Source organism: Amborella trichopoda, chromosome 5, assembly GCF_054954075.1.
Source record: "Amborella trichopoda isolate Santa Cruz 75 chromosome 5, AtrichopodaSantaCruz75HAP2 v2.0, whole genome shotgun sequence".
NCBI lineage: Eukaryota > Viridiplantae > Streptophyta > Magnoliopsida > Amborellales > Amborellaceae > Amborella > Amborella trichopoda.
Genome location: NC_142340.1, coordinates 37,540,023 through 37,554,445, shown reverse-complemented (window position 1 = coordinate 37,554,445; position 14,423 = coordinate 37,540,023). Strand labels below are relative to the sequence as shown.

Sequence of the window (14,423 nt, the reverse complement as noted above, 5' to 3'; positions counted from 1 at the left end):
TCAACCAGCAATACTTCCACCCAACCATACTTGACATTTACATTTAGATATGTTTTAAAAAAGGAAAAATACATATACAAGTAGTGTAAATGCGAATCATGTAGTGAACACGTGAATCACGTCATCTACGGTTAAGATATGCAATTTCATATACAATATCCAGCTTTCTACTACCAAACAGGTACCACAGGCTATCAAACAAGGTTTTTAGCATTTAGGCTATCAATTTTTGCTTTTCTCTAAATTTTCAAAAAATTCGGCAATTGAGATTTCCCTAGAAGAATTGTATTTTCAAAAAATTCAGCAATTGAGATTTCCCTAGAGAAACTGTAAAGAAAGTTATCAAATGCACCATTAAGGGCTATTTGGTTCGTTAGAAATCTCTCTAGGTATAAAATCGCGTCACTGAACTAAAATCTATGTTGTGATATCAGTTTGTTTACCATGGAGATGCGGTTGGCAGGTTAGCCCAGCCAAGCTCAGTTGACATTGCTTTGAAGAACTAGGGAGCTACAAAATGTGGCTCGAGAACCAGACCATCATGGTCGGAGGAAAGGGTTGGGATGAGCATGGGGTAGGTCTGCCACGGAGTTCGGCCCGGCCTTTTTTCTCTTATTGTTTTTCTTTTAGTTACTTTTATTGTATTGTATTTAGCCTTGGCCTAGCCTAGAATAGGGCCAACCTTGGAGGGAATAGGCGTCGGGCTGGCTCAGCCTTAGGGGTGATAACGGGTTGGGTATGACTAGACTTGGACCTAGATTTAGACTTATATCCAAATAGTATTCGAGTCTAAGTTTTGGACCTGGACCTGACCCCTCAGGTCCAAAAGTTGAACCCATACTTGTACCAGTCGGGTAATAGTTAAAGACGACTATGCGTTTTTATTGTATATGATTCTTGATAAACTCAAATGAATAGGATTTGAAGTATTATATTTCCTGACTACGAGTTGTTATTTATATAATCCTTAATACACCCAAACGAATAGAGCTTGAAGTATTTTATCTCCAATAGCTTATGGATACGAGTTGGGTCCAACCAGACCGGAACCCAAATCCAAATAGTGTTCAGGTCCAAGTTTTGGCCCCTCATACCGATGTTAGTTCTACTTGATGGGTCTTAGGTCAGGCCTAGGTCCGGCTTTGGCTCTGGCTCCGGCTCCGGCTCCATTGCCACCCGTACTTAGGCCCGACAGAGATTGCGACCCGTACTTAGGCCCGACAGAGAGAGAATCCCTTCTTGGCCCCACCCTTACATGGAGAGAGAGAGACTTTTCTTTTTCATTCTCAGATGGGAAGAGCATCTCTGTGCAGTTGTTCCTTTTCAGCCCGAGAGTGAGAGAGAGAGAGAGAGAGAGGAAGAGTGCTTTTCATCCCTAGAGAGAGAGAGAGAGAGAGAGAGAGATAGAGCGACAGAGACTCTCTCTCTTAGCCTTTGAGTTGGGAGAAAATAAAAGGGTCTCTGGGTACGGTCTTCTTTTTTCCACCTAATAAGCAAGGGCATTGTAGACATTGACAAGAGCGAATTGAGCGAAACTTTTACTCCACCTTTCCAAAAAGGGGTTAAAAGCAGTGAACAAACTCCACACCCTCTCTGTCATTACAGCAAAGCTTAAGGTTACTCATATTTTCTCACTCCCGATATTTGCGCCTCTCCCCACTCTCTCTTCCCCTCTGATCTCCTCTCTCCTCCATGAGAACATGTCCTCTTTCTTCTCCTCACCAGAGTCCAGGTTCCCCAAACCAGAGAAGAAATGGGTCTTCCCCTTAGCAATTACCCTCTCTTTCTCTCTCATACTCCTCTTCTTCACCACATTCATCGTCTCCTACGCTTCCATTTTCAGGATATCGTCTATCTCTACAAATTCGGAGCCCCTCTTCGTCGAATCCAAGTTGGGTATCTCTCCTCCCGTCTCTTCTGTCTCTACAATCCCAAGGCTCGGTTATTTGATCTCTGGTTCAGTGGGTGATGTCGAAAGCTTGAAGAGAACGCTCCAGGCTCTGTATCATCCGTTGAACCAGTATGTTGTTCACCTCGACCTGGCTTCTTCAGTAGATGAGCGATTGGAGCTCGCAAACTATGTTGAGAATCACCCCATTTTCTCTCGGATCGCGAATGTTCATGTCGTTACGAAGGCAAATCTAGTGACCTACAGAGGGCCAACAATGGTGGCAAATACTCTCCATGCTGCCTCGATTTTGTTGAAAAAGAGCGGGGAATGGGACTGGTTTATCAATCTTAGCTCTTCGGACTATCCCCTTGTTACTCAGGATGGTATGCCACTTTCTCTCTCTTGAACTGTATTTCTTCATTCCTTCCTCCCCTGTTTTTTTGTTTCTTTCTCTTGGAGTGGGATTGGTTTGGTGGGTATCGTCATTGTTTGGGTTGAAGAGCATTATGATGCAATTTTTTCCCTTCTAGTTTGTTTTCTTGATTTTTTTTTTGTTATCATTTCATAATTTGGGTTTCGTTTTATTTTATTTTCTGTTATTCATGGGTTACATTTAAGAACATTACCTTATGATTCAATTTTTTCTTCTTTTCGTTTCTTTTTTGCTGGTTTTTATTCTAGTGAAGTTTTTCACCTTTCATTCGTTTTTTATTTGATAAATTGGAGTTGGGTTTTTATCAATATCTTCTCTTTCACCCATGGTCTTCTTTTTAGCTTTTGTTTCTTTTTGTCAGTATAATTGGTTTTTTTTTCCTGCCCTTTCCATCTATTTTGTTTTACTATTCGGAGCTGGGTCTTATGAATTCTAAACAATTTTTTTTCTACTCGACTTGGAATAGATCTGCTTCTTACTCTCACGGGTCTTCCACGACATCTGAATTTCATCGAGCATACGAGTGACATTGGATGGAAAGAGTATGCACCCTCCACATTTGATCTATCCATGTTATGATAGGTTCCCAGAGCATACTATATTCTTCTATTTCAAGTTCATTTGGTGGGTGAATTTACTTATCTTTGTGCTTGCTTGCCTGCTTTGTAAACAGGTTTCAGAGGGCAAAACCTATCATCATAGATCCTGGGTTGTATATGTTGCAAAAATCAGAAGTGTTCTGGGTTTCACAGCGCAGAAGTGTTCCTACTGCATTCAAGCTCTTTACAGGTGAAAATCTTATGTTGGGTATTTTTATGCTTTACTTCTTCAGAGAAAGTTTAAACAATTGGTTATATCAATTGTGATAGAAAAGTTTATGCTGTGGTTATCACTAGTTGTGTTTCTTGGATTGGTTAGTCTCTTATGATGAAAAGGGATTTTGGTATTTCATCTGTCTTCTTGTCTGCTTGCTTTATTCTCCTCTTGCAAGGAGTTGTTTTTTTATCCCTTTCCTCTTCTTGTTTTATCCATTCTTCTCACTGTGTTCTTACTGATGAAGTTGCATGCTGCTCCTTTTCTCAATGAGTCAATGTGGTAATATCTGGGTAGTGAATGTTCCAATTGGAGGTTGTGTTGTTTATTCCTTATAAAAATTGATCTCAGCGACATAGGCTATACTGATTAATTCAAGAGTATAGCTGTAATTATGAATCATGTAAGCACTATATATGAGGATGATATATTTATATTGGACTGCTCTAAAAGCTTTTCATTTTGTAACGACAGCCATAACCTTATGTTTTGATTTGCAGTTGAGATGTATACATTTTCTTCATTGGGATAAATTAGCTGGGCTTGAATCCACAGCCTCAAGTTTGCATTAACTAGAACCTTCCAAATACCCTGTTTTGTAGATCCCAATTTTGCATATGTTTAACAATTAGGGTGCAGTTCTCATTCATTAAAGAGAAGTTAATGAATAGTATGTGGGACATAGTTCATTGCTCCAAACGATTTAACTTGGATAATGTTGCACCAATATCATGGTATCATAACCGAGGATGATCTCAAGTTCTTTGGCAGTTTTGGTGCAAATTCCGTCTTTCATGTGTTTCTTTGAGAGAGGCCTCTTTGGATTCATAGGTTCCGGACATACTCGTTTCAAAGGAATTGTAATTGTTTCAATATTGAATTGTTCTCCTCATTTCTGGAGGTTGGTCTTCTTGACACCTTATCTTCTCAAGAGAGTGATTTATATTTTAATTTGATTCAATCACTTTATTTTCAATGCAACAAAAATGCCTTAAACTCTTGATTCAAGTATGATAAATAAAAAAGGGCTGCTCTTGTGGAAGCTTCAAGTGAAGGATCAGAGGATGTGATTGACAATATGGATTGGGAGTCACAGTATCAGGGTTTTAATCCCCCCTCCATAAGTGAAATTGGTATGATAAGGTGTCTGCCTGTGGTCCCGGCTGCGATATGATGAGAAGCTATTCCCCCCGGAACAAAAGGATCAAAACCTTCAGCGCCCCATGCCGGTTTTACAGATTGCACTTTCCCGTTAGTCCATAAGGATCAGACACCCATATTCCAGGACCATACAAACCTGTGACATGAAATGCGCCAAACCCAAAGCAAGCCACCCTGAGAGAAATAAATGAATTCCAAAGATTTTGGGCAAATCCAAAGATGGTACTAGCTTAGTGACAAATATCTTCAACAATTTCTTTATTCTATCATGATTCACGATAAGATCTGATGCTAATAATATTTCTGATACTTTTCTGGTAAACTTTATTTATTTGTGATATTTTTTGGCCTCATGTGATTATCAGTGATAGAAAAACATTTCCAACACTAACATGTATGTAATGTGAAAGCAAATATAGCAGTTCGAGACTTCGAATTTGAAAGAAACAGATAATTACCTTAAAATAGCTCTAAAATCTCATGCAATTGTAAGGAATTTAATAATGGATTTGTAAGTTAAAGCAATTAAGATAGAAATGTATTTTGATATTTTAATTTTGAGAAACACTAGAAATTATAGAAAAGACTTTATCATTTATAAGTTTTTTAACATTTATATTTTTATTATGTTTGATTTGAATTCATATTTAGCAATATTAAAAACGTTTTTTGCATGATAAATTATATATTGATTTTATATTTATTAAAGTCCCGGTAGTTATCTGGCAAATCTTGACAAAATGCTCCACTGATATTATGCCGATAATGATAATTCTCACTGAATTTAACCTTTTCTCCCCAAAAAAAAAAAAAATCTCACTGAGTCATGCTTGTCTTAGAAATAAAAATGAGTGGGAGGAATTGTGTTCCCACTCTTATGATATGTGGAGGAGCTTTGAGAGGACTATCTTAGATGCTGTGGTCAGTCTTAGGAGCATTTGGATTTTAGGGGATCTTGGAAAATTAATTGCTTGAATGTTTATGGGGTGTAGGTTTTTCATTTTGGTGGATGTGATGAAGTCTTGGAGTACTACCTGGTGGCTTCAGGGCAGTACAATCAAATTTCCTTATGATACTTTTTTGGAGACTTAACAGTTATTTATTTATTTACTATCACTGTCTCATGTTTTTCTATCACCCATGTACTTGTGTTTATCCAAATGATATTCTTCTCCTGTGGGAGTAGAATGTTCATTTACTACCTTAGGTAAAACCCCACCTGGAATTAAATTTAGGACCCCAAATTTAGGGGATATAACCTCTTCAACTCACAGATTAACGTCAATAAAAAAAAAATCCTTATTATACCCTCTATGCACTTGAAAAAAATAATTTCTTGAGATTGAATAAACACCATACAATTTTTAGATGGTAGATCTAAGGGTTAAAACTCAAATTGCAATTTTTTTTTTTTGAGGATAATCATCTAGTAATTTTTAAGTGGTTCCCAAAATTTCAGATTGAAAAAGTTTCCTCCCAAGTAGGTCTTCTAAACGAGGGAGTAGAAGTAAAATATACTCCCGAGGGAGTGTAGTATACTTGCTCTTGTGCTTCTATACTTGAATACATTGTAAGGCTATTTCTGTTATTATACAATTTGGAAGTATTTTTTATGCATGTTATAATGGGAGCTGTTATATCATTTTCCCTCTCGCTCATTTACCATATGTATCCTTGTTTTAAGAAAGTTTACTTCTAACTCCCAACCCATAACCATCCCCAGGAAGCACAAACAGAAAAACTCTTGACTTTTCACTTTCTTTTCAATATAACTCTCATATGGATTTTTAAATTATTCTTAGACTAAAGTACCATTTCGCCCATGGAGTGGGTTCTCTGACCCCTTGGGTCTCTCTCTCTCTTTCTCCCTCTTGTTCCATGGAGTAGGTTCTCTATCCCTCTGGGTCTCTATCTCTCTTTTTCTCTCTCTCTCTCTCTCTCTCTATATATATATATATATAATAATGGAATATGTTAGTAGTTCATCATCAAAGCCTTTTTCCAACTATTTGGGGTCAGCTACACGAATCCTGGTCCGCCATTCTACTCTATCAAGGGCCATACCTCAATGAGGCCATAAGTCCTCATATATTTTCTTACTACTTCCAACCATGTCTTTTGGGCCTGCCTTTTACCCTTTTGAGCCTTCCACTTGAGCTAACTTGCACTTCCTAACAGGTGCTATTGGGTTTGCGTTAAACATGGCTAGCCCACCTAAGTCTACTTTCTGTCATCTTATCACCTATTGGAGCCACACCTTTGTTCTCCTAAATGTATTCATTTCGTATTCGTAATATGTTAGTAGTTGAAAACCCTAATTCATGACAAAGATTTTTACTCTCCTAAACAAGCACACATAGGAGCACAGAGCTTCAGTGACACCATCATGGTAGTTTTAATAAGAAGCAAGGTGAACCCATTTTGTTTCTTCACTGACACATGAAAAATCTAGAGCTGTGCTCTTAAGATACACAGAAATAACAGATTCCCAAATTTAGTAAATAAGCTTTGAAATTTTACTAGGGGTAAAATTGCAAGTCTGATTTTGCAGCAGACCTCAGCTTTTGTTCAAAACCTTGTTGTAGAGGATGAGGAAGGGAGAAAGAGGCGACTTGGAAAGGGGAGGAAGGATGATTTTGCTTTCAGCACTTGAGGGGTGTGGGATTGATTACTCTTGGGGTTTCTTTGTAAATGGGGGATTGGTGTTTTGTGAAGAGTGAGAGAGAGACAAAGAGAGGGGAGATGGATAGATTCTAGAGCAAGAGTGGAGTTAGACAAGGGTGTTTCTCAGGCTTGGTTTTCTCTTTCTACTCTCTGCCCTCCTTTTCCATTTCTGTGCCCTCCATTCTCATTGCTAATGAGAAATGGAGCTTTAGCTAGAATTTTGACGGTCTCAAAGCTAAAGCAGTATGTTTCAGTATGCGAGGGACGGAGGGGAGGGAAGGTGGGGAGGGAGGGAGCGAGTGAATTTCTTTTTTTTTTTTTAATATAATTCCTGTACAATGGTATTTTGGTCCTAGAATAACTTAAAAGCCATGTGGGGGGTTTGTTGAGAAGAAAGTGAATTTTTTAAAGATAATTGCCGTACAAGGGACTGAGGGAGGAATTTCTTTCAATATAATTCTTGTGCAAGTGTGTTTGGTCCTAGAATAACATAAAAAGCCATGTTAGGTTTGTTGAGATGAAAGTGATTTCTTTCAATTTAATTCCTGTACAAGGGTGTTGTAAAACTTTTGGACTTTTGTTTGCACCAGAAAGGTTTGGTTTTTTTTAGGGTTAGTCATGGGTTGGGTGTCGGCCATAAATATCTTTTCACTTTAAGCTCAATTGAGGTTAATGAGAATACAATTTCATGTATTTCTAGTGTTGACACCAAATGTTTTAACGAAATCAGCACCATACAAGGGAGGTATCAAGAGTACAGAGTTTTTTTGAGTCATCTCTTTACTATCTCCTGTATTTATAATAATGTGCATTGGGTTTTGAGGGAGGGGATGTTTTTAGTAAAGGCTCTCTAGTCAAATTACATGGCACATCCACAAGTAATCCTCGTCGACTTCATTGGAATAAAGGTACTTAATGTGTAAGCTTAGAAAAGGTAGTGTTTATCACAATTTTCTGTTGTTGAAACTACCATTTTGGATACTTTGATGTCTGATCTATAGGTGAACTTGAAATCTTTGGACTGCAAAAATGTTCTATTTGCTTTTTCTCAAAAAAAAAAAAAAAAAAATCCTATTTGCTTAGTCATTAATCTTGAACTATACGACCTATAAGGGTATACTACAATAAAGAAGGAGAGAAAAAAGCAAAAGGGTTTTACTTTAAGGCTGTGAAAGTAATGATTCCTACTGAACCACCAATAAAAAACTGAAGGGAAAAAAAAAAAAAAAAAAACGAAGAAGAAGAAGATGAGATCATTTCCTGCTCTATTTCCTCGTCATCCGAAACTTATCATATCATGAAAGCATCCATAGACTAAGACTCCTATCAAGAGCACACTAGAGAGATTTGTAAATCAAACCTTAGTGCTTCCCAATGAGCTTCCCTAGTCACATGACAATGTGATTAGGAGGTAGGAGTCTGAAGCAACGGCTACAAACCTCTTGAACTCCTTATAGTAATTTTTATAGGTACTCTTAAACCTGTTCTACACTGGCTGGTGATTACTGATTCATAGTTCTTAACATATACTTGATGAGATTCCAATTCTTATGGATATGATGCAACTCAAGGTCCAAACTCAATGAATTCATGGATAATAATATTTACTTGGGTCATGAAAGTCCCTTGGCTCAGAAATGCTGGGCCTGCCCATTTTACATCAATTTACTTAGCAATTCAGCCACAATTTTTAAGAGCTTGTGGTAGCTTATTATGGGGGCAGTCATTTCAAATGTCTTGCTTTAGGAATTCCGTATACAATCACCATGCTAATCTTGTTTCTTTAGTGGATTACTTGGCTTCAAACCCAGGGCCCTAAGTGTTTCCCCCCACCCCTTTTCTCCCTCGAAAAACCAGGGCCCTAGAGTTGGGGAATTAAATTTGCATATCAATTAAATTAGTCTCTAGAAGATATGTGACAGGGTATTCTACAAGGTTGGCATGTGAAGAAAATGTGTATTAGACAAGCTGTAGTTTGAATAGCAGTAAAGGATCCACCCCTATGCATGTCTAATGTGTTGAAACCATCTTACACACATGGACATGTAGAACCTACTCACGCATGTAACTTTCCTCGTGTGTAACTGATCACTCTTAAAACACCCGCCCAAAATGCAGCAAGTGCCTGCAAGCAACTGTGTTTTGTAGAATTTGAGGAACTGCACTTAATGGTCATGTTGCTTTGATTTTTGATCTGTTGCGTGTGTCATCCATCCTCTCATCATGTTAGCATCTCTCATTCAGGCACAAGGTGGGCCCTTGATGTACTTGAGCCTCCATTGACATTTGCCAAGGGCATGAGCCCTGATTTGACAGAAAGCATGTTATTTCGTGTGCATTATGTGCACTAATATAATTACGCCGATCGGCAATCAATGCACAAATTTACCAGCATGTCATCATCATTCAAATAACATCTAGGAAATCCCGTAACACCAAAGACAAATTTCACGGATTTCAAATATCATGAAGTTTGTTTTATGCATCATTCACATGGTTGAATTGCATAATTTATTTGTTTGTAGCAGATTCATTGCAAAAGTCCAGGTTAGTAATGACTAAGATTAAATCATGGTTGGTGATGGCATCAATAAATCTTCATTGTATGGAGAATGAATCATGTGAAACTAAATTCTAATAGAACCTTTCACATTTCCTGTTTGGTTTTATACATTCATTTTGTTTTGATCTTGGTCGCTTTTGCCTTTGTCCTTCCTATTGACAGCAATCTTGTATTATATTTGATACACAGGGTCTGCTTGGATGATGCTCTCTCGTGCATTCATTGAGTTTTGTGTATGGGGTTGGGACAATCTCCCTCGTACCGTCTTGATGTACTACTCCAACTTCTTGTCTTCCCCTGAGGGCTATTTCCACACTGTTATATGCAACGCTGAGGAGTTCACTAACACCACAGTCAACCACGACCTCCACTATATATCATGGGACAACCCACCAAAGCAACACCCCCACTTCCTTGTTCTGAATGATTTTTCCTCTATGGTCCAAAGCAATGCTCCTTTTGCGAGGAAATTTGGAGCCAATGACCCAGTGCTAGACAAGATCGACCAAGAGCTCTTGGACCGTGGAGCTGGTCATCTTGTACCTGGTGGATGGTGTATTGGAGATAAGAAAAACGGGAGTGATCCATGTTCGGTTATAGGCAAGACGGGAGTTTTGACGCCTGGGAAAGGTGCCGTGAGGCTAAAAAGCCTCATTGATATGCTTCTTTCGCGGGATAATTTCCATCCAAGCCAATGCAAGTAATGGATATGGTGAAACAAGAGAGAGTCAAGCTTTGGTTATCCCACGATAAAGTTGCAGCTCTAACATGGTTATGAGCACCACTACACTATTGGTGAGGGATTATTTTTCGAGTTTGGATTATAATAGAAATATGCAAACTAACTTGGCCATGCCGAGTGGGGTGAACTTCAGGAGTTCTTCGAAGCCCTTAAAAGAATTGGGCTTAGCTTCATTGGTGTCATATATGTAACTATACAGGTGTTCCTGTGTATGATAAATGCCTTTCTAAAGAAGAAGTTTGCCCCTCATGCAGTAAAATATAATCCTTATTTTTTTTACCAGGTAAGTAGTTTCAATTTTTATTTTTTGTTGTATATGGACGTTGGTATATTTTACCTTAAATGGTTGTAGCAGCTCATGATCAGGAATTGCTATTGAAGTCACGGATATGCAACTATAAAAGTAATAATAGATTTTGTTTACTCGGAAGTAATACAATTGCGGAAGTGCAAGCTTTCTTTTGCTTTCATACAGTATTTTGAAACCCACCGAGCCAGTTCAGGAATGGCCGATCTGGACAAGGAATCGTCCAGGATTGAATTGGTTCGAAGGAGGTATTGGTACCAGTCCGGTCCCCCTCCTAAAACCCCAACCCCCAATTTTATTTTATTTTTTTCGATTTCTTTTGAGCTCATCTTAGGGTGTGTTTGGCTGTTGGAGATGAGCCTGCCAAAAGTCCTCTCTTACAAAAGGGAAAGGTTTCTTATACTTGTATTGGGTAGAAGATATATGCTTCTCCCTCATCCAGCTGTCCAATTTAGATCAAGTGAGTCATTGATCATTTGATATATAAGATCCGACAATTCAAGAGAATTTTATTTTTAATTTTTTTTCTACAAATTATGAGAATAAGAAATTTGGTAAGTACGAACACACCTAAAAAAAATTAAAAACAATTTTTTGATAAAATATAATGAGCTCTTATGTGTGATTTTAAGAGAGTGGATGTCTAAATTTTGGTGTGAAAATAGTTTGTAAACAAAATATTAAATATAAAATAGTATAGAGACATGATATTGTGATTGAGGTCATTTCAGCCGTCTATTCAAAATGGACGGTTGGATAAGGAGAAATATACAACCAATAGAGGAAGATAGAAAGCTTGCCCCCAACAAAAAGAGTGAAAGTTCATGCCACAGCATGGAAACCCTACAAAATATGGAAAGCCTTTAAGAGGGGTGTGGAAGGCTTTGCTCCCATATTTTAGCTTTCATACCCACCTTCAAACATGGGAAGGTTGATTGGTGCCCATAAAGTTCCATCAATCAATCACCGCCTTTGATATTCTCTTAGGTCCCCTCCCCTCCCCTAAATTCACATCTATAGACCTATATATTTTTTAAAAATTGTTTTAATATTGTTTCACATCGCCTGTTCAGAGCACTTTAGATTTGTGATCCTACAATCCGATATGGATCTATGGGTGGATGATATACCCAACCAAGCTGGAATTTTGAAACACTTTTCATGCGATGATATATGAACTGTTTCAATTATTTCTTTTGATCATGTTATGCTTCCTTGTAACTTTTGCTAACATGTTGCCCAATCATGATGTTCTTGATGAGAAATACAAATGATTATAAAGTTTGAACCTGATTTGTAAATGCAAATGATTATAAGGTTTGAACCCGATTTGTTGTGTTCTTTTCTTAAACCACCTGTCAAAGACAACGGATTAGAATTTTGCTACACGCTTCCACCTTAGCATGCTACACATTAACTCCCTCCCTCGTGTAAAGTACTCGTGAGGATTTTTTGCTATGAAATTTTGGGAATCATTTAAGAATCATTAGATGATTATTTTCAAGAGCATAAATTTGGATTTTGTATTCTTCAAACAGTTAGATCTCATCTTTCAAGAATTGGACAATCTCTATTCAATCCTAAGATTTATCTTTTCTCAAGTGCATAGAGAATGCAATTTGGATATATATATATAGAAGCATCTACAAAACGCCCATAGGTGAAGTTTTATAGTACTTCACCTACTCCTTATCACCGTCCAAAGTTCATCTCACGATTATAATTTTCGGTAATATTTGAATTTTTATAATTTTTTACTAATCATATCTATAAATGACCAAGCCGCACCAAAATAAAATATTAAAAAAATAATAGTCAAAATAAAATGATGAAATTACCCCTGAAACTTTATAGGGGTATTTTACGTAAGTTTTATCATTCAAATTATTTGTTTTATATTTTATTTATGTGCGTCTCACTAAGACGCACACACCTGCAAAATTTAAGATCATTATGGCTTGTAAAAAATATATTAAAATTCAAACACTATCAGACATCTGTGGCCATGTGACAAACTTTGAACGGTGATAAAATCGTAGGTGAAGTACTGTAGAACTTTACCTTTAGGCGTTTTGTAGTGTTTTCTGATATATATATATATATATATAGAGAGAGAGAGAGAGAGAGAGAGAGAGAGAGAGAGAGAGAAAAAAAATTACATAAATATCCGTTATACTTTGAGTTATTACGGATTTACCAAATAGTTTTCGTTATTATATGTAAGTGTATTTTTACTTTTTATAACGCAATTTTTAAAAAAATACAACTTTACCCTTTTTCGGATGTTGAACAACCAAATTTGAGGGTTTTTCAGATGTTCAACATTCGAAAATAGGCCGAAAGTTTAATATTCACTTTCCCATTTTTGGGTGATGAACATCTGAATTGAAGGGTTATGTCGATACATTGTATTTCGTGTGAAAATAGTTTCGGATGTTGGACGTCCGAAAATATGACATTTTCGAATGTTGGACATCAGAAAATGGTTTCGGATGTTGGACATCCTAAAATGGTTTCAGAAGTTGGACATCCGAAATTCTCAACATCCAAAAATATGATTTTGAATTTCCAGAAAGTCATTGGAATTTCGCAGTCATTTTCAGATGATGAACATCCGAAATTATGACATTTTCGAATGTCTAACAACTGAAACCATTTTTGGATGTTGAACATATGAAAAACCCTTCAATTCAGATGTTCAACATCCGAAAATGTGAATGTGAATGTTAATCTTTCGGCCTAGTTTCGGATGTTGAACAATCCTCCAATTCGGTTATTCAACATCCGAAAAAAGGTAAAGTTGTCTTTTTTAAAAAATTACGTTATAAAAGGTAAAAAACAGAAATACATGTAATAACATAAACTATTTGGTACATAATAACGTAAAGTATAATGTGTACATATATATATATATATATATATATATATATATATATATATATATATATATATATATATATATATATATATATATATATATAGAAAAAAGTTTATATAAGGTTGCAACCTTAAAATGTAGAATTACATATGCACCTCAAAAATCCATTGAACAAGGTTGTTTTAAAGTTGAAAAACCCTCTGATTGACCATCTCAACATCGAGATTTAAAAATATGGAAAAAAAAAAAAAAAAGATTTTGAGTTTCAAAGTAATGCATCTTGCAACAGATTATCTAGACTGTCAATTTTCAAGAGTTGCATCTTTTATAGATCTACTTAATTTAAACAGATTTTGGAGTTAAAAATTTTATAATTCTATAGGAAAATAGATTTTAAGATAAATCTTAAGAATTTTTTAAACCAAAATTATATGTTATGATAAGATTTGGAGGTGCGCCTTAATTAGATTGTTTAAGGTTGCAGCCTTATAGAAACCACACCTATATATATATATATATATATATATATATATATATATATATATATATATATATATAAAATAAATGAGAAATGATCTAATGCCACAGTTGTATAATAGTATAATACAACTACACTTCTAAAAAACCCTGTTTTTGCATGTATGATGCCAAATTTTGGGCACACATTCTCTTCATCCTTATAATCAATCCTACGAAGAAAAAAAAAATTCAATTTGCACCCTAGATATGTTAAAATTAGTACCCATCCAATAATGAATCTCAACCATCCATTTGGTGAATTTCAAGATCTAGGCCTAAAAAAATTCAAAATCATTTTTTCTTATTTAGTATTATTAATCTAATGATGATAACACTATATAGAAATTTTGGGAATAAAAAAATCCCTTTGAGGCCTATATCTAACCATCTCAATAAAATAGACGGGTTACATTAATTGGGCTAGAATAAAAACTTTCTAGAGCATTTTTTTT

At 36.2% G+C, this 14,423-nt stretch overlaps 1 protein-coding gene across 1 annotated transcript; it reads left to right on the top strand.

Annotated features, from left to right (window-relative positions):
• The first annotated feature begins 1,504 nt into the window (after positions 1 to 1,504).
• LOC18428401 (beta-glucuronosyltransferase GlcAT14A) lies at positions 1,505 to 10,701 on the top strand. The gene is made up of 4 exons (XM_006837721.4): positions 1,505 to 2,274; positions 2,791 to 2,866; positions 2,998 to 3,113; positions 9,715 to 10,701. Exons 1-4 carry the CDS (start codon positions 1,701 to 1,703, stop codon positions 10,227 to 10,229), a joined length of 1,281 nt encoding a protein of 426 aa, XP_006837784.1. The 5' UTR covers positions 1,505 to 1,700; the 3' UTR covers positions 10,230 to 10,701.
• The last annotated feature ends 3,722 nt before the right edge of the window (positions 10,702 to 14,423 follow it).

Excerpts from the sequence above, each read along its gene's own strand:
- LOC18428401 (XM_006837721.4), top strand. The coding sequence starts at position 1,701 with ATGTCCTCTTTCTTCTCCTCACCAGAGTCCAGGTTCCCCAAACCAGAG. Across the intron at positions 2,867-2,997 it reads AGTGACATTGGATGGAAAGA|GTTTCAGAGGGCAAAACCTA; the intron begins GTATGCACCCTC and ends CTTTGTAAACAG. Across the intron at positions 3,114-9,714 it reads TGCATTCAAGCTCTTTACAG|GGTCTGCTTGGATGATGCTC; the intron begins GTGAAAATCTTA and ends TTTGATACACAG.